This window comes from Thunnus thynnus, chromosome 24, assembly GCF_963924715.1.
Source record: "Thunnus thynnus chromosome 24, fThuThy2.1, whole genome shotgun sequence".
NCBI lineage: Eukaryota > Metazoa > Chordata > Actinopteri > Scombriformes > Scombridae > Thunnus > Thunnus thynnus.
Window position 1 is genome coordinate 7,732,938 of NC_089540.1, and position 24,057 is coordinate 7,756,994.

Below are 24,057 nucleotides of genomic sequence, written 5' to 3' on the forward strand. Positions count from 1 at the left end.
AAGGTCTGTCCAAACATTAGACTGGTACTGTATGCTAGAAATCTCAATGTACACGTACATGTGAGAAGATGTGATATGATCCAGGAAGTTTAGTTTGAGTAATACATGCATGAGTGTCAAGGCTTATCAGATGTCAAAACAGTACACATCAGCTTGTAATACCATGAGACAGGATTCTACACCTCTGTAGATTTATCAAAAATCAATCAATCATTTTATCCTTGTGTTTCCTGCTAGAGGCCTCTGATCAGATTGAAATGAGCAGGCATCATCTTTTCATGCAGTGCTACAGTATTTCTGAACACAGCCTAAGTAGTAATCAATGCCAGATAGTCGTAGCACTTCAGTTACATGCACGACTGAACACCCAGAGCATCATCTCTGTATTCAAATTTAGTCCAGTAATCAGATTCCCAGATTGGGTAATGATGGTAATAGTTGTAAGCTGCATTACAACTGAGGGGGTTACTGGTGTGCCTTTTCCCACCCGCTTCAAATGCTATCACTTGACTGAATGGGTGTTATCAGTGGTTATCAGCCTCATAGATATGGGTTAGAAGGGGCCTGCTACACCTACTAGTAGGTTCAATCAAGTGATAACATTCGAAGCGGGTGCTTTTCCCCAGCCAGAGTGAGGCTGTTTCTCCCCCTGCTGGACCAGACCCACAGAGGCTGGCTCTCAACAGGGTTCTCGATTTATGGGCCACTTTACAAGAAGGGCCTAGGGACGCTGCACTTCTTGTCCTCCGATATTGAATCTCAGCTGCCTAGCATGGAGCTGCGGGTCGTCTGTTATTGTGTGAAAGCTTATTTGCATTGCGCCGTTAAGCTCTCAGTGGCAACTACAGCATGTCTGCTCACCTTAGCACTTCAGTTTATTTTTGCTTGCAGGGCTGTTTGGTTCAGACATGTGAGGGGCATTTTTTTTTTGGAGAAAAGGTGCAGTGAAGACAAATAGCTTTCACATTGACAGTTTTGTGTGTGTGTGTGTGTCTACTTTTGCAATGAGGCTATGAATTGAATATATATATAACATACAGTTATTTCCCAAGTGCTGATTGTGCACCTGCCCCTATGAGGAGAAATACACTTTGCTTTGTTTGGTTTAAATTTCAACTCAAAGGAAAGACAGCTTGCCAAAATACGGTATATTGTATGTTTCAATCAAATAATTCAAAAACCACATGCTGCACATTCATCATTATCCTTAGCATTGTGCATTCATCAATGATGAAACCGCAGTACTTTCATGCAGTGTACAACCTCAACACACAAAGTCAGATAAATTGACTGTACAATTTCAAGCACATTGTCTGTCAGAAGAAAGACTTCTTCGATCAAAGGCTTTGTTTGTTTGTTGCTGTTGGCTGGCTTGTGCATTTTCTCTCCTTTTGGCTCAAGCTGATTCTTCCTTGTGGCTGATTTTTTTTTTTCTTCCTCTTTTTAAATCAGGAAGATAAATGTTAAGCAGCCTTAATGATTATGGTTGCTTTAGGGTAGGCGTTTATTAAGTTGTGTTAATAATCTGACAATCCTCTTTCATTCCTCCTCAAATCAGCCCACGGTTGTGCTGCTTAGACAAGAAAGTATATTCAGCTGAAGTGACTTGGCAAACTACAGGAAGTTCCAGGGCATTTTTGTAGGCCTTTACCTTCTACATTTCTTATGGTTTAAGGACATTTGTTGGACATTTTATTGGATGCTATTCATATTTCCCTGTAATCTGTAAAAAAAGCTGCTCTGTAGTACAAGAGGATGTCAAACATCCTGCTTCCTCTAAAGGCCAACTGAAAAAAAAAAAAAAAGACATTTCCAATGAAATCTTTTCCTACTGTTACACTGTAAATGTATGCAATGTTTTTTTTATTTTTTTTAACTTAAAGTCAAAGCTCCTTGAAGAACTCAGACTTTGATGCTCTCCAGTGAATAGCATTAGCATACTGTAGAGTTAGCTAGAGACTCGTCTGTTCGGCAGCAGATCAGTCTCGGTGTCACAGATTTAAAATTAGGTGTTGAGTAAAAATGTGTGTAAGAGGTTGTGTGTGAGAGAGATAAAGAACGAAATGCTTCAGCCCGTGAATATCTCATGGTTGCCTTTGGAAGTCTCGACCTCGGCTTGATTAATTTTCATTTTATTTAGCATTGGGAATGTGTCTCTTAAGCACACGTACAGTTGCTATAGTTATATGTAGCTGATGTTAGACTCCAGGTAACCCTGCGGCACGAGTTGTTACAAGTGTCATTCAGCAGCTACTGTAACACACTTCCTCTCGGGGTGAATCCCATTTGAAACCTTGAACTCTGACCGTGTTTGAGGGTTTGATTGACACAGGCAGTTCAGATCGAGCTGGGATGTGGGGGTTGAGTACAAACAACTTGCTGGATTCTACGCAAGTAACTGTAAAAAAAAAAGTTGCCATCAAAACCTCAGTACAGATTTATGTGTTATATGATCATGAAAATCATTTGCTTATAACATGATGACAAGAAAAGTCTGTTTTAATGCTGATAGAATCCTTTCAAAGAGTGCTGAGTGATCTGCAGTGTAGCTGTAGAGCACAATTGTCAGTATTAATTTAGCAGCGTGTGATTCATCACTGTGCCATTTTATTATAAACCCATATCCATCAGAGTTAATTTAAAACTTTTAGACAGTCTGAAATGCCGCTTTAGTGCTAAATGAACAAACGACTCTTTTTCAACCCAAATACTTGTCCATGTTTTGAAAAATCAACATCTATTAACACTGGAAAATTTGCTGCACAGATGCTACAAATTGGTTTAATCTTTTAAATCACACTAACACATTTTTATAGACAGTTATTGAGACAGTCAAGTCTGTAAAACTCAAATGTTAATCACTATGGTGTCTAAATCTGGATAGTTTGCATGAGAATTTGCAGTTACCAGAATATTCCTCAGTTGCTTGCTTCAGTGTGTGTCAATGCTCTGCTGCTTGGCACCATCTCATGATACTGCCTCTCATGGTTGCTTTCTCCTGGTCCTCTCTTCTTCTCCTTTCTCTAGCGTTCATTCATCCTCTCCTCCCCTTTCACCTTGTCCTCTCAGTGATTCCAGCAGGCTCTCCCTCAGTCCTCTTAGTCCTGGCCTGAAATATCCAAAGAGAGAGCTCCGTTCATTTAATGTCATCCTTATTTCCCTGACAGCCAGGCAGGATAAAGAATCTAGTTAGCAGGCAGCTCAGGGAATGGGACTAAGAATTGGACGTGACTGCAAAGACAGTCTGTATGTGCGTGTGTGTGTGTGTGTGTGTGTGTGTGTGTGTGAGAGAGAGCCAGTGTGCACGCATTTTTGTATGTGTCCACAGAATTCATTGGAAGTGGATTTTGTCAGCCTGGCTGGTGGCAAACAGCTCCCAAGACCAAAAATAAAATGTTTAAATTATACATTATATACTGAATCTGCCATTTTTCACCTAAAGACCATTTTTTTGTCACTTCCACAAAGCTGCTTTCTAAATCGTTACAAATCACTCTTAAAAAATAATTATGTTTATGGTGTGACAACGCTGTGGTTAAGGTCGAGTAAGGTTAAGGCACAAAAAACCATTTGGTTAGGGTTAGGGAAAGATCATGGTTTGCGTTAAAATGATCGCTTGAAATGGGGTTAGTACTTCCTTGAAGTTAGGCAACCTTCATTGTCATGGCAACAGTAAACACCACAACAGTTACAGTAAAAAAAAAAATGTCCCGACGCAGTTGGAAACATCACACTCGTGGTTGTAAATGGGAAGCGAATGGTGGTCTCGTGCAGATTCTGTGTACCCTCCGCCCAAAGCTGTGTTTAACTTGTTTGATAACAGGATAAACAAATATACAATGCATTATTTTGTCTTTCCGTTTTTCGTCTGAATTAAAAAAACGGAAGTACTACGTACTTTTCCATACATTTTCATCTTCAAATTGGCAATTGGGATAGAAATTAAACCAAAAACAGAAAACGACTTATTTTTTACTTTTATTTTATCTATATTATCTGCCCCTACTGCATCTCTACAAAAACATTGTCATTGGCTATGCTTGCTATAAGATAGATAGATAGATGCCCTGTAATGCATGTCTCCCTCATCCTTGGTGAGGATGTAGGCTTGTCATTTGCTGGAACCCTGGTTGAATTTCTCTTTTCGTCTTTATCTATCTATCTATCTATCTATCTATCCATCTATCTATCTATCTATCTTATAGCAAGCATAGCCAATGACAATGTTTTAGTAGAGATGCAGTATGGGTAGATAATATAGATATAACAATAAAATCGAAAAACAAATAATTTTCTGTTTTGGTTTAATATATTGCCGATTTGAAGACAAAAACAGGAAAAGCATGTGGATTTCTTCAGCCATAGAGGTTCTTATTTTGAGGTACCGTACATACTAGCCTTGCTAGAGAGCTAGTAGCTAATCTGGGAGTGAACGTAAAGTCAAACTGGTCACTGTGATAATAAGTTTGGGTCCCTTGTACACCTGTTTACAACTTAGGAAATCATAATTATGATTTTTCAATTTGTGTTCAGCTTAAGATATAATGATTGTGGGGATAAAAATATTTTTAAGCCTCAGTAGTCAGTTGAAGAGGAGTAATACTGCAGTGTATTTTTAATTAGTAACAGGGCGCTGAGGTCATGTCTTCAGTATTGTCTCTGGGAAATTGTTGGGTTTTAACAACCAGGGGAGTGTTTTAAGTCTGATTATGATATTCTTAGAATTGACCTTTTTAGCAAAACAAAACAAGTAAAACTAACAGGATTTAGTGTTTCTCTACCAGAATTATATTTCTACAGTTGTGAAGAAGTTCATCATGCAGGGAGATTACATTTACAGAAAATATATTTTAACAGTTACATAAATATAAAAAGTGTGGAATTTTTTGTATAAATGTACAGACTTTAGTGGTTGGGGAATTACTTGACCTCAATATTTCAAAATCCCGGCTACACCCCTGAATAGTATACTTTTTGCTTGGCGTCAAATGAAGACAACCGTTGTAGCTGGCTAGTTTACTACTGAGAACATCACATTTGAAGCATATTTAAAGCACTGTCATAGCAAGTGGTTTAAATATGTCACTAGTCGGCAACTCAGATATCCTAACGGTTTCTAAAATGACATGAACACAAAGGCCTCACTGTGGGATATGTGCTGTGTTCATCTCTCTCAAACTGTATTTTCGTCTGTTGTACGCTCACCACACAAAACCCTAGCAACTAAAGCAAAAACACTATTACTCACAATGTCGCTTCACAAGTGTGTGTGTGTGTATGAATTCCATTTCAGTGCTCTGTATTCATCTGTTGATTGCATTCTTAATGCTTTTGTGCTGTTTTTTTTTTCTCACTGTTGCTAGGGAAGAAATGGACTGCATCCATATTTTTAACCCTAACGCAGAATAAACATTATTTGAAGACATTGATGGTGTTAAACATGTTTAGAGGTGTCAATTGCATTCGAGAAGCGACCTCTTCTCTCTCTCACTTCTCGTGTGCATGTGAAGAACATGGAGGCTTGTTGCAGGGTTATTAGATAATCTAAAATGGAATAATTCAGTGAGGAGAGCACGGACTCGTGTGGGTGTGTGTGTGCGTCAGCCAAGGGTGTAAGGGCTGGAAAAGTGTTCCTCACAAATAGAAATGTTAATAACTCACCAAGCAGAGTACATATCAATTTTCCAACTGGAGGTAGGAGGAAGGGGGCAGAGAGGTGACATGGGGGAGAGATGGTGGTGGGGGGTAATGATAGAGACAGACAGGGTGTCGTTCACACTGCAAATCAGAGCTTTGCTGTTCTAATTAATTTTTTCATCTCCAATGTGGATATGTGATTCAAGGCATGTGACCCATTATGCTACATATGTTTAAGAGATCAGAATTAGTCCAAATCAGAGGCGTAGCTAGGAATCCTGGGCCTTTAAAGAAAATTGCTGTCCCCCTGGCTCTTTCATAAAATAAGTAGTTAAGCATATTCATATTTGTCTTGGCACTCTTCATCTTTCACTCCACTAATAGCAGTACCAGTTAGAGTTGCGTTGAAAATAATTATATAAATAAAAATAAATAATCTCACAATTGTCACATCCTTGGCAGTTTGGCTGAGTCAGTGTTCGTGCGCAGGATGATGAGACTCAACAATGGAAGAAGTGAGCAAAATGCCCAAGTTTTACACCTTAATTCAATAGAAACTCAAAGGCACAGAACAGAAATGTTTTCCCAACAAGCGGTAGAAGTGTAGGTACAAAAAACCCATGTCTGTTATTGCTTCTCGTTGTCAGTTCACGTTGGTATCCGATACGGGTAACATTCCACAAAGATACGAACAGTCACCCAGAAACATCAGATATGAGCAGTGGTTCAGAATTGAGCACGAAGGCCTTTGGTGTGAACAGCCGAGAGCAAATGTGTGACAGAGCAAGAGAGACTTGAAATGAGAGATCGGTATAAATCATCATCTCAATATCCATCTGGCGAGCTGTAGTAAAGCAGTAAAGCCTCAGTCGTCGATTGCTGAAATTGTTTGTGTGCTAGTGTGAGAGGGAGATGCATTCCTCAGGGCTAACTCCGAGCCCCGAGAGTGTTGAGAGAGTGCCCCATTTCTCTTGCCGAACCCTCCTCGAAAGTAATTGAATTTTGGATGAATCCGCTGAGGAGGAAACACTGTCAGGGAGGAGAGAAAGTGGATGCTTGAGGAAAAAAGCAATCAGAGAATGAGAGACAGGTGACAGCACCTTTTGGATGAGCTTTTCTTTAAAGAATGGTATACTATGAGATGCTTGACAGGATAAGCTTTCATTGTAGGATTTTTAAGGGAGGATAGTTTTTTTTTTTTTTTTTTTTTTTTCTCGGATTTCATATTTTTTTGGACATCCAGTATCCGTTCATTTGTTGAAAGGGGATAACTCTTCTTGCTTTTTTCTGCTGTATTGTGTTCCTGATCATATCTCTGACAGTTAGACAGCTGCACTGAATCTTTCACTTCTCGCTAGCTAATAACCATGTGCCAAGAAGTAAGATGATAGTAGCAATAATACATTGACACCCCTTTCATGATTGCTGATAACAAATTGAGTATTTGACCTTGATAAGCCCTTGAGTAGCTTGTTTCTTCAAACAGGTGGCCATCTTCTTAAACCACTTGCATCAGAAGCAGAAAACGAATGATAAAGTAAGTATTTTGCTGAAGGCCGCTGAAATCTAGCAAAAAAAGGAGAACAATGAAATCATGACAATGTTTATTCAAACATTCCTGGTTGCTACAAGCCTTCCCCGCCTCCATGTTGAACAATCAGACCACTTTTCCCTTTCTTTTCTTTCCAGCTTACTCCCTGCTGGTTAAGAGACTAAAGTCATCTGTAAAATCAGTTGTTAAATTACGAACTGATGGAACTGTAGCAGCTCTCCAGTTTTGAGTGCAGTGACTTGCACAAGGCACCTAACAGAACCCAACAGTTTGATCATAAATCAACTGATTATGCTGTGATGAGTAAGACAAAGTAGTTTCCCAATCAGAAATCCTGAATCAGTGGAGTGGTGAGGGCCCTCTCCAGAGCCTATAAAGCGTCTTTCAGGTAAAGTGGTGCAAGTGTGCAACATAACAGCAGCGAGATGGAACGTAGCCATCGTGAACACAAAGCATCAAGTAGAGGAACCTTAATACAAATAACAGCCGCATGGACATGTGGCCCGCATCAATGCAAGGCCTCGCTGTCATATGAGCTCAACACCTTTTACGTTCACTTTGATCTCCTCAACAGAGCCAGCTATTAAAGCAGCATCCCTTTTCCTCAGAGGGTCTAGCACTTGTGTCAACAGCGGATGTGAGAAAGACCCCGCTGAGGATTAATGTGAAGTTACCCTATGTACATTTCACAGATGTCTCAAGTGATCTCTTTGACATATCACGGAAAGCTCCTCACCTGCTTCAAAACCGAGACCATTGTCCTTTTACCAGAGAAGCCCTGCAACTGTCCCTCCTCAACATTTGCCAACCTATGGCACTCACCCCTATCATTATTACACTTGGTGCAAGCAGATCCAGTCAGAAGTCATCTCCACTCAGGCCTCCCATGACTCAAAAATAACAGCACCTATGTCACCTACGTTGTTTGACAAGCTCAGCAGTCTTGGCTTGAGTATTACCCACTGTAAATCTGGTCTGCTGTTGGGGAATCCAGACAGTTCAGATTGGCAGGTACATCTCACAAAATACTGCTAAACACAAGTGCTGTGTGCAGAAGTATCCTAACCAGTCCCGTTGCACCCTGGCACGGCACATTTAAGGCCCAGCATCTGCAGCTGGTAATGAAATTCACCCAGAACATCATTAACTGAATGCAACATTAGTGAGACGAGTTGCCTAAGCATAGCCCACAGAGCATTTAAGGACATCATCCAGTCCAGCTTCAGTGTGTTCACCCTGCTGCTGTCTTGGAGGAGGTAGGGCATCTTCTTCCCTCAGGCTGTAAGACTCCTCAGCACCACTTTTAACTTCCCCACACCACCACCAATGAAATGTCACTCATCACCTCTGCTGTACATGCCCCACATCTAATATTGAACTCTGTTCAATATTACTAAGCTAAACTTTAGAATATTTAATTCCTTTTAAAATCATGATTAAACACATGAGCTTCATCACAGTTTCTTTTTTGCTATTTACTATAGCATATAGCTGATGTTGCATAACGTTTTTCTCCTGCATAACCTCGATATTATTTTGCTCTTTTGTTATCATTATCCCACAATGAACAGTATACAGCGATATGACTGTTTGTAATGAATGTTAAAATGCCATTGCACTTTTTTTTGTTTTTGTTTATGATTTTCTGCACTGGTATTTCAGTTGTATTGCTACAATTCAAATCTATACAGTCTGTAACACCCTATATTTCTCCACTGCCCATGAAAAAGACACAAATAACATTTCTAACTAACCTTGGTGGGAGAAAAAAAAAACACAGTGAGATCAGTGTCCTTGGAAACAGCTTTGTGAAACCTGACTTCTGGAGCCATTTTCCTCTCAACGGCTGCACAGAAGCTTATGGCAAAGCACTATGTCATGTTTTCATGTGTGATTCTTTAATATATTTAATCCCATAATCCACAATTTTTGCTCACTGCACATATGCAGGCATGGTTTGTGATCAGTGTACCCAACAGAAGATGATTTACTGTATTTGCTCATCAGTGTAGTTGGTATCAACAAAAAAAAATTTACCATGCATCGCAAGAACATGTTTTTAACCTTTTCACTGATAATAATGGCTGGCTTTGATGTCTTGTAGTCCAGGATATCACTTTGAGCTGAAGGGATACTGAGCAGAACTGGTGATTCAGTCGTTTCCTCTGTGTTCAAACCAAAGAAAGAGACCACAGCTTTTGTGCTAATGTTGCAGACTTGCACCCAACATGGAAAACTAATTAAAAAGATAAGATTTTTGTGTGGTAGCGTGTTGCTTTTCTGAGGTGGCATTGGTTGCAGGAAGCAAGGGCTGACGACAATAGGCCTTTGACGAGGAGAACACGGCAATGTTGCCGTCTTTGGCTGATGGCCAGTTTCGCATGCCTCTATGAGTGTCTCAAGGGTTATTGTGGCTTTTCAGGGTTTCCCCTCAAAGGCTTTCTGATGCTGCTTTGTGGAATCTATGTGAAGCATCTTTGTCGTGACTGAAATGCCAATGGAAGCGCCCTTGTAGCCTACATGGGTATCTTGTTGAGCTATAGCAGAGATGGCACTTTTGCCTGTAGCAAAGAGAGGAATTAGATGCCCAATAAAAAGAGTGATTATACAGTCACATGAAGGGGTTCAATGAGCAAGTGTATCACTGAAGAATACTGTTTGCTGCCGACAAAATCTGAATAAACACTGTTCACTTTAATTAAACTTTAGACCAGTCCCGTTTTATTTTCAATAAAGTTTGACTGCAATAAGGTTTTTCTCACCACAAGGAATTCCCAATTCTCATTGGCTAGAGAGTGTGCATTATTATGAGATAAAGCACCAGATTTTCATATTACAGTATTATTCACAGCTAGAATTAATTTCAGCTTCACCTAGTTAAACATTTATTCCATGGTTGACAGAGATGGTGTCAGCACAGAATTATAATTTAATGCTTGCATTGCTGTAAAAATCGAATAAACAATACAGTATCTCAATCATTGGCATGTGATTACAGTGTAAACTGGATTAAACACTCCAATCAGTGCTGTTATGAAATATAGCACATTACAATGGATTGTTTTCATTTACTTAAAGATGCCCTGTGGAGTTTTCTTATAAACCAATGAAAGTTATTTTTACTTTCAGTCTTATTCCAAAATGAATCATGAGTACACCTAACAAAGGTGTTTGCAAAGCCTTGTGACCAAGATATGCACTGGGATATCTTCCAATTAGAAATAATCTAGGAGTTTGTAAATTACAGCCCTGCTGCAATTTATTGTCACTTATCGACCGACATTAACGCCAACACTGATATGTGTGACAGGCCAATGTAGCTGCCAGGCCAATTTGTCTTTTGGGCACAATTTTTTCCATTATTTGGTCACAGATTACTCATTTATATTGCATACAATATCCTAAACATATGTGTTACAGTGATTTGACTTGATTTGATATTTGGTGTGTCCATCATTCTGGTGTGCACATGGATCCAGTGTGGGGCTGGAACATGTACTCAGAGCGAGATGGCTTTAAACTTACTGTATTTCACTGACATCCACTGACATGTTATATCATTCCCATCATTAATAACACTATTATTGTCACTACATCTACATTTATGGTAGTTCTCTAGTATATTAGGCCATATTCACTTCTATCCACCATCTGGTGAAGCTTTTCTAAACAATTACACAGAGAGAACCTGATTTATGTGGGCACCTGATTATGTCATGTTGGTGGGGGAGAAGTTGGATTAGTGCTGTGGGTAGTTGACAAAGCAGCAAAGCCAGGTATGCCTTGATAGAGATGTGTCTTGACATTTGTATCATCAACAACTTCGCCCTGATTATACAGTAAGTCCCTGAAGAGACACCGGTATAAATAAAGCAGAGGCAGATGAACTTAGGATAGTTGAAATTTTTCCAGCTGACCTTAGGTCTTGTAAGAGTTCCATAATTATTGGCAGAACCTGCTGTTTTTTATATTTGAGCTTTGATCGAGCATCTCCTGCCAAAATCGTTATCTCTTCTTCATTTGATGTTTTGGATGCATTCAGTGTATTCACAGCATGCCTCAGTACAAAATAATAACTCAAGCCTTTGTTTCCTTGTAGGACTGGTAAAAATGAAAGCTCCCATTCCTTTTCTGATCCTGCTTCATGCCGTTGTGGTCTATTGCCTGAAAGTGGTGTCGAAGAGAGGCTCAGGTAAGTCTTTTCTACAACAACTACTGTGTCTCCCTTCTCTTCTAATAGAGGACAGTTCTAAAAAACTATTAAGACACTCACATTTATTTAATGCTACAGCTACATTAATTGATACAGACATTTGATTCCCTGGAACCTACTGAGATTTCAAGGCTCTTTTTTTGCCTGAAAGCACAAATAAGTGTTTCAGTCAACAGTAGAGGGATGGGTCATGATGAAATACTGAGCTGTCCTGTCTTTCAACATCTTGATTTTTAAGTCTACAAACAACCAATTTGAGGTGCAGTGAATGATGCAATATGCTGCTGTTGAACTTTGCAGGTCATTTGAGTGGTATAATCTGTTTTATAATCTTCTGTGTTTATTCTTGAGGCATTTGCAACATACCTCATGATTACATAATGAGAGATAACATAAACCATGTGCATTTCAGTTATAATGCATAGGTTCACATTTTTGTAGTCTGTCTTAAGACAATACTGACATATCCAAATATTGAGTGTTCTTGGTCATTGTAATTGTTCCTTCATTCCATACTGGCTGTGAAAATATCCCTCCCTAAAGCAAATTTGATGTAAGTGAGTTTAGCTGAAGCTAATGAGGCTTCAGTGATCACAGTTAGTCAATTCAAGTGGGTATTTTCCAATTTTACAGTCTTTTTAGTGCAAAATTTCCTCGGACAGTGTTTCCTCGGAGGATGGTACACAGCGAGGGAATTTTTCAGTAAAAAGACTGTAACCTTGGAAAATACCCATTTGGTTTAACTAATTTAAACTGCTGAAGCATCATATTCACTTCATCTAAGCTTTAGAATACATTCTTGCACAGAACCAGGACTGTGTATTTGTCCCTCATTACTTACGTATATTGGGAAGGGATCTCTCACAGCCAGTATGGAGAGGATGCATGATTAACCAAGAACTCTTTGAATATAAGTTGGTCTTATGATTCATCTGTTTTGACTTCATTTTTAGCATGTATCTCCCTTCTATAGGTAAAAAGTTATTTTAATTGTTTTTAGCTGTTTTTTTTCTATGCTGTTTGATGCAACTGAGTGTTCTCTTAAAAGCACCGTATTACCAAACCAAGCCTCAAATTGGTCTTCATGGTGCAAAGGCTAACAGTGAGTGAATGTGTGTGAGTAAGTTACTTTCTGCATGCATGAAGCACTTTGTATCTAAGAGAGTAACCAAGAATATCCAATCATTATTATGGTTGTTGCCTTTTCAGATATTGAGAATAATTACTTTCCGAAAGAGGACAGAAATAAGCCAGAGGAGCATCTACAATTGCGAACATGAAACATAAAGGAAGTCTTTTGTCAGTCTGTTTTTTGTTTTTTTTTACTATCCAGAGGCTGCTTGTGTCTGGGTTTTTACCCATGCATATTAGACACAGGTGCAGGAATGGCCCAAGGCTCATCAAAGGGTTTTCTGCTTTTCCAGCAGAAGTCCCTACGGGCTATCTCCTAGGATGCTTCACGAGCTATAGCCCGGGGCAAGGATTTGAAACGTGTCCACTGATAAATGAACACCCCATCTGAGCCAGACCGCCGTCCTTTGTTCCTTTGCTTTTAGATGGTACGGCTTTATTAGAAGCCATGCTTGTTGCAAGTTAGAGCACTATTGTAAAAATGGATTCTGGGCAATAAAAGCCAGTCTGAAACTGCATTGCTTTCATTTTTATGGAATAGAAAGTAGCAGCGGGGGCAGGAAGGTGAATATCCCGGTAAGATAGCATTTATATTTTCAAAGGAACACTTTTCAGGGTTTAGGGTTTCTTTGTTTATGCGGTTGGTTTGGTCATATTTTTGACTTGTTGTCTTATGTAAAACCCGAAATTTTGATTGTAGTATGTTTCTGTAATGAAAAACTGTCACCTGAATTTAATTCCACATCAGTCTGTATTATGAAGCCTTGCTTTTCATCCACAGTTCAGAATATTCAGGAAAATATGGGTATCCAGTTGAAATGGATCAAACAATTGACTGACTGAATCTCTGATAGGATGTAGCAAACGGGGCTGTTTTTCGTTTCTACCTTTTGTTCAAGAAATTCACTGTAGACAATGAACCCTGCAAGTGTCAGCCCATTAAAGGAAATTAAATGACTTGATTGACTCCTTCAGGGACAATAATCCACTATCCCACTTGCTTTCCCTTCCGCTAGGCTCACACTTAAAGCACATACACTCACACACACAAAATCACACATACGCATTTTGGAAACCCCTGCACTGCGCTGCATGTGCACCACTATTATCTGTAGATGATTAAATTCAAAACACCCGTCTTTGAGTAATGCTTTGTCTGCATTTGTACTTGGGGTGGAACGGTGCAAAAACATACAATGCATATCTGCCATACTAATCCTCAGCATGCATATGTAGGAGAACATATCCATTTGTCCTCTGCTGTGGTTCCTCTTTGTTAGAATGCTGATATGGCCTGAATGGTTGAGCGAACAGAATAATTATGTATATTTTTGCTTAATACAGCACATCAAGTTAGATGTTGAAGTAAAACCCCACCCTTACACGGCAGTATATTATCAGGTCTGTGATTTTCAATCCATGATGTACAATTCACTCTAGGAGTTATTTTGTGATTGAACTCCGTGCCATTGAACAAATTTTGTAGAAATTGGTGTTTTATGTTAGTTTTTGACCTTTCAGCATAAAACGACAAGTGTAGAAATAACCTACTTTTTCTTTGATTACGATTAAACTGACAAAGTGGATCTGATTTGTTGTAGCTCTGAAAGATTGTCTTCTGTTGTGTAGTATTATATAGTGGCACTGTATCAATATGTGTGATGCCTTTGTTAAGCATGACTAGTTATCTGTGAAATAAGCAAAATGCATCACAAAATGTACCCAAATAGCAAAGTAGATCACCAGTATATCATTTCAGTCTTGGCTTACAGCAGGGATTTGGAATCCCAGTTGCTTTTTCATGGTCAGAATGCAGATCACAGTTTAACACGTCTGTGTGACGGCAGAGGTCTAAAGATTAGAGGAGTAGGCTTGTCACTTCCCCAGTGGGAAAATCTACGTGGGAAAAGTGAACAAGTGACACATCTCCTGTTAAACTGGCCTTCAGCAAGACACTTAACAATGATTTGCTTCTCCCTGTAGGGCAACGATAGAAAACTGTGGTTGTACGTGGCAGGTCTCACACATGAACGTATTGTAAGGCTTGCAGCATTCCTGGGAAAGAACAAAGTGGTCGTTAAAACCTTTAAAAGTAATTTAGAAAGCATATTAATGTGATTATTTTGATAGGTATTACTGTTCCAGTATTATTGGCTGATTATATAGTAGATTTACAAGCCTTTGTTTACCCATACCACATCAATCATCTCTTTAGTGCCAAATTGCTGACATTTAAAGCTGAGCTAAGCAAGAAAAATTATATAAGCCGGTTAGTATGTCCAACCTTTTGACAAAAATTGAGTATGTCTGTCTAGAATCTGATTAGAAAATCTGCCTGGTCAATTCTGGATAATCAAAAATAAATTATCCCTAACTGGATATGAGTGATCCATGGACAAAGTGTAGCTTTGTTGGTGTATTTCTAAAACACTTGCTATTATTGGTCATTGAAAAAAAGATCCCGCACACTGAAAATGACTTGTGGTGCCGTTAGTGTCTTAAACACACAATCGGCTCCCTTGTTGGCCACTTGTGCCATATGATACAATAGATGCTTGGAAGAGGCGTGTGAGAAATCCCAAAAAGTGCCCGTTTGGTTACTTGGCAGTGAGCTGAATGGAGCAGAATCCTCTTTCTGTGCACCATACAGCTGCACTTTATTTGATATGAAATAGAAAGTCAAGAGTTCGTGTAAGGTCTGACTTTAGACTCTGTGAAGTAATAACTATGCATTTATTCTTTTTCTAACCTCTGAACATGGATTACAATCAGAGTGAGAGAGGTTACTGAGAATGACTTGTAGCAGACCAAAGAATAGAATAAAAAGGCCATGCACACACATTTCAAAAATGACAGGTTGAGCATTTCCTACATACTCCACTAGTTCTAAAATATTTCATGGTCATCACTTTCCATCTGAATAACGCTGTGAACTCTGCTCCGTCTTCTTATCTTCGGTGTTCAGTTTACTCCATGTGGCCACCTGTACTTCCCAGACATTGGGTCTTCCTGTTATCCAGTAGGATATACTGTGATACGTCCTGCTTAGGAGCAGTTCTACAGCATGTCTATTGATGGCACACTTGCTGTTTTGAGAAGTGGACCCGTTGTCCCTTTGTCATAAGGCCAACATGGCTAAAATGTGGGATCTTGAATGAACTGGCTTTCTTTCCTGGGCAAAACTTGAATAATATGTAGTGAATTATCTCTGAGTCTATACTTGATTTATTTTACCACTTAGCTGATTTGTGGGAAAACTGGAAAAAAAAAATGCTTTATGTCCCAAATCAACTCAATACTCTAGTTTGGAAGCCGTTCTGAAAAGCTGCTGTCTAGAGTTATTGGTCACAGTTGATTTATAATGAGTTAAACCAGGGACAGCATCACTGACCATTTACTCCTGTGCACATTGGAGGGACTCCACGTATTCATAATCATATCATTTTCATACACAAGCTTTTCGGCCCACCAGTTGGATGCCTCTACATTTAAAGTTAAGTTGTCCAGTCCAGGAAACATTACGATTTAATATTCACTAAAAGTCACCCCTTAACAAAACTGTTAACACATGTCGCCACGGTGAACAGTGATGACAGTTGTAGATTCATGATCATATTCCTAGACATTGATTGAGACAAATTTAGCCTCTCTACTCCTCGCTGCTGTATAGTCATTAGTCCCCATTTTTTCGCCAGACGTTGATGAGTCCCCAGACAAATGATGCTTACCTTTCCACAGTCCCCCAGTAATTCCAGCAATACATTACCCATAACACTCACTCAGTGTGCATGCATCATTCTGTTACTCATGCATATGTAAAAAGACGGTCTCCGACATGCATTCCCATTTGGAAATGGAATACAGAATCCCCTCTCTGCTTCTAGTTTCTATTAAGGATGGTCCGAGGGCCTGGTGTGTCACTCTGATGAAGAGTAGCTGTAAATAAAACACGCCACTGCAACAAGACCTTGGTTCCCATTAGAGAGCAGCCGCTCATCATCCGTCTCTCCCTGTGTATTTATCTACTGCCGCTACAGTAGTTCCACAAAATATATTTTTTCCCCTCTTCGCAGACTTTTTCTTTCCGCTCTTGCAGGAGGAAGAATCAAGGACATTCTGACAGTCAATTAAATTTACAGTCTTCACACCCATCGTAACGCACAACTCTGGGAGGATGTCAACATTAATATGTCAGTTAAGGGATAGAATCTTCCCCCCACATTAATGGGGCTATTCGCAATTTGGCCAATAATAAGGCCCTTCTTAATTGGATAAGACAGTGATTCCTAACAGGGGACGTCAGCGTACAGCACAAATTCAATTATGGCAAGCCACTTGACTTTGTAATTGATATTAAAGGACGTTAAATATGACAGGAGGCTGTCAGCAAGAACTTTGAGAGAAAGAAGGGGCACAATGGCAGCGACCTTTTCCACTGTGTCAGTTTTTTTTACACATGAAAACTACTGAATGTCAGACCATTCTTGCAAAGTAATAAAAATTGCATTAATTTTGATATAGACATGCCATCAGATCGATCATACACCACTTGAGTTTGTCAGTGATAGCAGCTTACAGTATGTTAAAACTCAAAATTAAGATAAAAAAAAACGAAATCCAGGAATCTTTGGGAACACAATTTCAGATGAATTTAAAAACTGAAAGCTGAAATTTAAGCTCTCTCGCCCTCCCTCTCTCTCCGTCACACAAACATGCACACACCCACAGAAGCACACAAATCTGTGCATACCCCACGGTTCATCTTCTCTCAGTCAATACCACATACCTGCCACAAATGTTGAATGATTGCCTCCACTGCACTGCCCGTTCATAGCGGGGGAGATTGATCACACACACATGATATTAGAAATGAAATGGCTTGCCACATGGAGTTGTTTTCCCTCCCGCCGCTCGGAGATGGAGAGAGAGAGAGAGAGAGAAGCAACTCAACAAGTGTGCCAGATATAGGCCTCTTGACAACCGGGGTTACTATGGATATGTGTTCCGGGTTGGAGACACATGCCCAAGCTCTCCGTGTGAGGTGGATGACGATCAATCACCTGATTTATGAGCGGAATAGTCTCTCTGTGGCCTGTTACCTGACCTGTAATAATGTTACAACACCACAGCAATTGAGAATAAATGCCAGGAAAGGGTGTCGAGGGCTGCAACTGGGCGAAGAGCCGGTGTGCAGCCAGGCTGAGGTGTTTGAAGCTCAACTCCGCTGTCACTGCTTCTGCGTGTGGATCAAAAGATGTATCCGATTACAGCTAGTTTTATTTATTTGAAGCGCTTGGGTTTAAGGCATAAGGCGCTGTAGAAACATGTCACCCATAGGCGTATGGAGCCTATGGGATGATTGGATTTGGGTTTACTGAAATCCAGATTTGGGAACTGGGGTGGAAGTGTGGGTGGAGCTGAGATGGGAAGAATATAATTAGGTGAGACAGCTGTCACTCAAGCAGATATGACCCCAAACACACTTCTCTTTTAGCCTTTTAGCCTTTAGCTTTTTAAATAAAATAAAACAACAATCTTAAAAATCACAGTAGACATCAAGTCAAATGAATAATTGTAACCTGTCTCTAGTGGGCACTCGAGGCACTTAAAGAACATCTTAACACCTCCTCTTAGCTTGAACATGTCATTTTCACTCCGCAATGTCACAGATTTTTGACAGATTTGTTTTCAGTCTAGAGGAGAGCATCGCTTGACTTTTTCTGGCAAAAGATAAAGATCTACAATATAGATTGGGACCACAATCAATTGATAGTGTAATGAAGTGCTTGTACACATGATTTACTGCCTCAAAATATATATATTTAGTGTTAAATTACTTTTTTAAGCTTTGGTGACAGCCTCAGTGGTTGCTGCTTACTTGTAGCAGTCTTCTCCGTTGCTTCACAGCTAGTCGAGTGTATAAGTGTTGACGTGGCTAATGTAATATGACAGGCTTACATACATACTCATTTGATGTCTGGATCTAGTCCACTTCTATGAGCAGGGTAACATATTTTTGGATGCGTTTTTGGTGACTTTGTATAACATGCAAAAAATAGGGATTGCATAATTGTACTTGTTCTGTATATTATTCCTGTTCCTCTTGCATAATTAGTTTTAAATGCTCTCTATATGAGAAGTCACTATTAAAAAAAAAAGCTTTGACTTCAGACAAGGAGGCAACAAAACACACAGTATTGCTAACTGGTAATTTCTCACTGTGATATCTGATGAGGTTTTGAAAGGCACTGACCAAACTTGAGTCCATAATCTTTGGTATTGGTACTTTTTTGCCCTATATCTACCCCTAATTACCCCCTGTAGTAGTACTAGCAGTGGTAGAGTAGTAAGTACAGTGAGAAAGCCAGGGTACTGGCTTGAAGTTACTCTCAGTAAGTGATTCTATACTATAGTTAATGTCTCACAGTTGACTCTAGTTTTTAAAGCTTAACAAAATGGAATGTACTGAAGCTGTGAGTAAAATACTTCAGTTTCTTTCCCACCTTTATGTGTTGTGCTTTTCTCTTATCTGTTCATTGTCTCAGAACCTCAGCTGTCTGCAGGCATTCAACATTAAATACAATATATTGCATTATCTCCATTTTAATATTTCTCTCTGAAAAATAATACGTTCATTTCAAGCTCCCTTAGCAATTATGCAGCCCACTTTAACAGCTGGGGCGTTTGGTACCAATTTGAGAGATTATATGTGTGGATGATAATGAGCTTTAGTCCGAAAGAGGATTTAAACATGGAGAAGGCTGGCCAGTGCTTAATTTAAGAAAATCTGGCTCACAGGTTTAAGGAAGAAGACTTTTGGGGAAATAAAGCTACCCCGAGGTAAAAAAAAAAAAAAAAAAAATGAGCGGTGAAAATAAAAAAATAAATAAGGAACATTTGTAATAAGGTTATAGGGTGATTCGGACATAAACAGCAATGGTCCCAGAAATTATTTTAATTCCCCTTGACTGCTTGGCTCTCACGAAGATGAGACACAGGGGTGAATGGAGCTGTAGTCTCTCAGTACTATGCAAATTGCCTGGAGGCAGTGATGGGACTGTACCCAAAAATATCACACATTTTAACCTGGGGCTGCACTGCATGATTAATCCATGTGGGTACTCTCCCTTTCCCTGCATGTATCATCTGTCTGTCTATTTAGCAATCTTTGCACATATTTTTTTTTCCTCTGTCACCCTGTCTCTCTTGACATTTCACCTAACATCTCTCTTCAACCTCCTGTGCATATGAAGTGATGGTTATTGCTGCCATTGATTGGTTACTTTCTCCTGGAGGCCAGGCAGGCTCATTGGGGAGTTGGATAGACATCTCACAGAATAATTAAAGCAATACACTGATGCCTAATCCCATAATCATCATTAGACTCTAACTGGTTGAAACCGCAAGGCTGTTTTCACCAAAAATCAGACCAGTTTTATCCTTGTAAGAACACCTTTCTGCACTAACATATGTGATTTCTGTTTGTAGATCTAATTTGAAAATAGTACCCCACCTAATATGCCGAATGGAGACCTAATTCTATGCCTCCCTTTAAATTACACACCTGCGTATCTGTTCGAGTGGAGTAAGATTGGGCTAAATGATAGCTCACAGTCCTCCTTGATAAAAGGTCTATCTTGAGAAGCGAGAGCACTCCCTCCTCCTGTTAAAAAAAGACCAGCATTGAGTTTTTTTGCTGTCATTTGTGGAAATCAGACAAACTTGTAATCTGATTTCCACTTGTCTCAGCCTTGGCAATCCCTCAGACATTTGATTCTTTTATTCCAGTGTTGTGACTCTTGGAGTACATTGGTTTTCTATTGATTGTAGCGCTAGCTTTGTTTAGGGCTGATGCAACTCAGTTAGGTTTGATTTCTGAGGGGAGTTCATTGATTTGCATGGCAACACTGTCTCTTGTCATTTTCCAACTTTATCAGCCTCTACAATAAGGCTCATGCTTCACACGCTGGTTATAAGATCAGAACCAGCCTAAGGCCTCAAATGTTTCTGAATCATTACTGCTTTTTTGAAAGAAAAGAGGAGATATCTACCATTATATCATACTTAAAGTAAAATGTACTTCCATCTCTTATCCATCTGTGTACAACAGAATGTGTTGTATAACCGAGGACTTATAGCTTTACTCTGGGATCATTTCTCTTGATTGATGGCTTGGGACAAAGGATGAGATTTTCTTGCTTTTTTTTCCCGCTCGCCTGTCACTGCTTCACTCACAATAGTTAATCCTAAGAGTTTTGTTGCCATAACAATATGTATATCAGTTTGGGGAGGTTTCTCTCCATGTGCAGGAATGGCAGTGTAGGTGTATTTGTATTTAAGGCAATGGCATGAAGGATAAGTGAATCAATTGTAAGATATTCATAGTACACTGAGCAGGAATACGTATTATAGACAGCTATTCAGTACAGTAATGTGTATTTTTGTCCACAAACTGAGAGTTAGGCAATGGAATTACCCTTAAAGTGCATGACTTTATTATGAAATCTATTAAAATGGCTGATGCAACATTTTCCTTGTAGAACCGAAGAAGTGATCTTTAGAAAAAAATGACTGAAATTAGTCTGAGGCAACATTGGCACATTTTTCCTTATCCAGATAAGGAAAAAAGTGTGGCAAAATGTGTTAAAATGTCCCCTTACTTCTGGTATCTCAAGCTGCCCGTCAAAAATCCACAGGATTTCCTCCTCATGAAAGGGAAAATAAGTTTATTGGTTTATATAACAGGGACAGTGCACATTAATAAACATCACCAGAGTTAGTCAAGAGGCTATTTTGCATCTGTATTCCCTGGACAGATGTTACAAAGTCACTCTAAAAAAAGAATATAAAAGAATATAATATGTAGAGTCCAAGCAGACTCTCGAGGAACCGCTATGACGAGGGCGACATGACCGATGGTCTTAGCTGAGCTAGTACTAGTGCTAGCAAGCGTCTTCACTGGGCTCTGATTACCTTCTTACAGTATAGAAAAGTTAACTTAGTAAGCAAGGCTACCGAAAAGTAGCCTACGGATCCCTCGGACCATCTGCCTGTCACACGACCCTCACGTTGCCTAATTGCCTAATTTGAACATTGAGATGTGATCACAATTAGGGGAAAAAGTAGATAGTGAGAGGGCTTAATACTAGATGTAAGGCCATATAATCAGATGTCATTATCCAGATAAAGTATCCAGACAAAGGTGTAAATGGGGCTCCTATATCATGCTAACATGAACATATTTTGTCTGAGATTATTTCCATCAAATAAGGATCAGCAATAAAACTCGCTATTCCCCTATTTGACCTTGTAAATCAAGTATTTGCTTAATAAGACTGGACTTTAAAAAATTCAGATGACTGATGATGTTGTCGATGGGAAGTTTGTGGCCTTTTCCTGCCTTCAGTGTTGCCGTTGAAAGAAAGAAACTGCATGAATTGCGATTTTTAATTAGCCTACCCTGCACAATAGGGCTGTGGTCACTTGAGAGGTGAAGTTTTGTGAATGCAGGAAGTCTCCCAACAACGTAGCATTTGATGAGGCTGTCAAGCTCTCTCGCGTCAGCCAGGCACTCAGCGTGTGGCCTTTTTCAGTGCTCCTTTATTGGAAAGTTTGAACACATCCTCTGTTACTGTGTTCATTCCCTGTTCACAGTCTCCTCGTCGCTCAATGACAGCTAAGAACAAAAAACACTACCCTCTTGTTCTCTTTGTACATTTTCTTTCCCTTTTTTTCATTCTTTTTTTAGTCAAACTGGGATTGGTCAAAGCACAATCAACCTATTTCTGCAACAAGCAGAGGCACAGTGAATCCTTACAGGTCTCAAGGGAGTCCTGCCAAGTTTGGGGCTTTTCAGTTTTCCTTTTTTTTTTTTTTTTTTTCTTGCAAGGGAGAAAGGATGTAAGCTCGCTCGCCGAGGAGTGCGCCTTTGTTGGGTGCAGGAGACTGACGCACTGCAGGAGTTTTGGAAACAAACCAGGGTGACTCTATTCTCCAGGCCCTGGCTGGTTTTCTCACCACTGTTCTTTACTCTGAAGATACAAGCAGGTCCTATTCAAATCCTCCTGCTTAGCATTTTTATTCTAATTAGCAGGGAATTACCTGTTATCCCCCCCATAGGAAAGTTTGTCATTTAATCCATTGCTAAATCAGCTATTGTTTAGGAAGAGAAATGCTACTTTAATTAAGATGCACCAAATTTGCTTTTAAAAAATCCACTCTGTTCAAAATTCAGCTCAACTATCCCCTGTAAGCATGCCTCGTAATTTCATTTGGCACGATTTATAATGAAGTTCCGTCACATATTTCCCTGTCATGTTTATTGCTTGCGTTTGATGTGGCGCATGGTTGAAATATTTAAGACCTCTTATTTACAATTCTCCAGGGCCCAAAAAATGGTAGAAGATGGCAGTTGATTTCCCTGCAGTGCAATGATCAATAAATTCTACATATTAATTAAGTTCCACTGTCATCTCCAAGGCCTCTCCCAGGGATAAGCCTCTCTCTGGTCTCTTATCGGCCAATCACAGCACGGCATGGTGCTGCACACCCTCCCCCACTGTTCCTCTGTGTTCATGAAACAAACATTTGAACAGAGGTGCTGCATTAGAAGTGTGTGTTGCTCAGTGAGTATGAAGGCATGAGGGGGGGGGGGGGGGGGCAGCATCATCATCTGTAATTTACAAGAAATGTTTTTCATTTATTTCTTTTTATGACATGTAGTGGCAGCTCTGTAAATGTGAAAAGTTCTCAGCTGTGGATCAAACAGCCATGAAATGCTTTTATGGCCCCGATGGCCTTCTAAAACGATTAGACTCTATTAATGTGTGAAACATAAATAAAGGAGATTGAGAACATGGCAGATTTCAGTCCTGGGGATGCACACAATTTGCTTCTAACCTCTTTTTCTTACAGCTGAGAAGAGGAGTTAAAAAGTGAAGAGACATGTGTAGGGAGTGACTGTCATGACAGCAGGAGCCGCTGTAGTTGAAACAACACAAGACTTCTGGTTGGTGGCTGGTTGAAATACAGTAGATTTTTATTGTGACAGCACAGAGGCTGCAGCATCCAAAGAGCTTCAAGTCTCTATTAGCATCTTCTGCTAACTGAGAGGCACTACAGATCTTAGTAGGCGTTACATCTCTTTATCCTGCCAGTAGCCAAGCAACACGGCATGCTGCGACCCCACGATCCCGAGCGTTTCCGCACTCTCAGCACATCCCCGTACACAATCTCGCTCTCCGAAACAGGATTAAAAATTCTCTTCTCCATGAAACCTTTGCCTGTGTTGTGCGTGTGATCTTGCCAGAGGGTAATTAAACTATTTCTGCTCCGTTCAGCCTCTCAAGGAAGTTCCCCCTGTATATCATCTGACATCAAAAAGACTTTAAATAAATTGCTGTATAAAAATGCAATGTTCAGGCAGCCAATTAAGTTTGATTCTTGAAGTGTTAGCCTCTGAGCGTGTGTAATGAGGCCCATAGCTTAACTGTGAAGTCTGCTAGCTGCTGTTTGACAAAAGACA

The 24,057-nt window shown here is 39.7% G+C and overlaps 1 protein-coding gene across 3 annotated transcripts in view; it reads left to right on the forward strand.

Moving 5' to 3' along the window:
- Positions 1-24,057, forward strand: part of LOC137176834 (interleukin-1 receptor accessory protein-like 1) — a 301,386-nt gene that overhangs the window by 56,571 nt on the left and 220,758 nt on the right. For all 3 annotated transcript variants that reach the window (XM_067582797.1, XM_067582799.1, XM_067582798.1), the window contains exon 2: positions 11,289-11,381. In XM_067582797.1, the coding sequence (XP_067438898.1) occupies positions 11,300-11,381 (82 nt within the window). In that variant the 5' untranslated portion in view covers positions 11,289-11,299. The remainder of the gene's footprint in view (positions 1-11,288; positions 11,382-24,057) is intronic.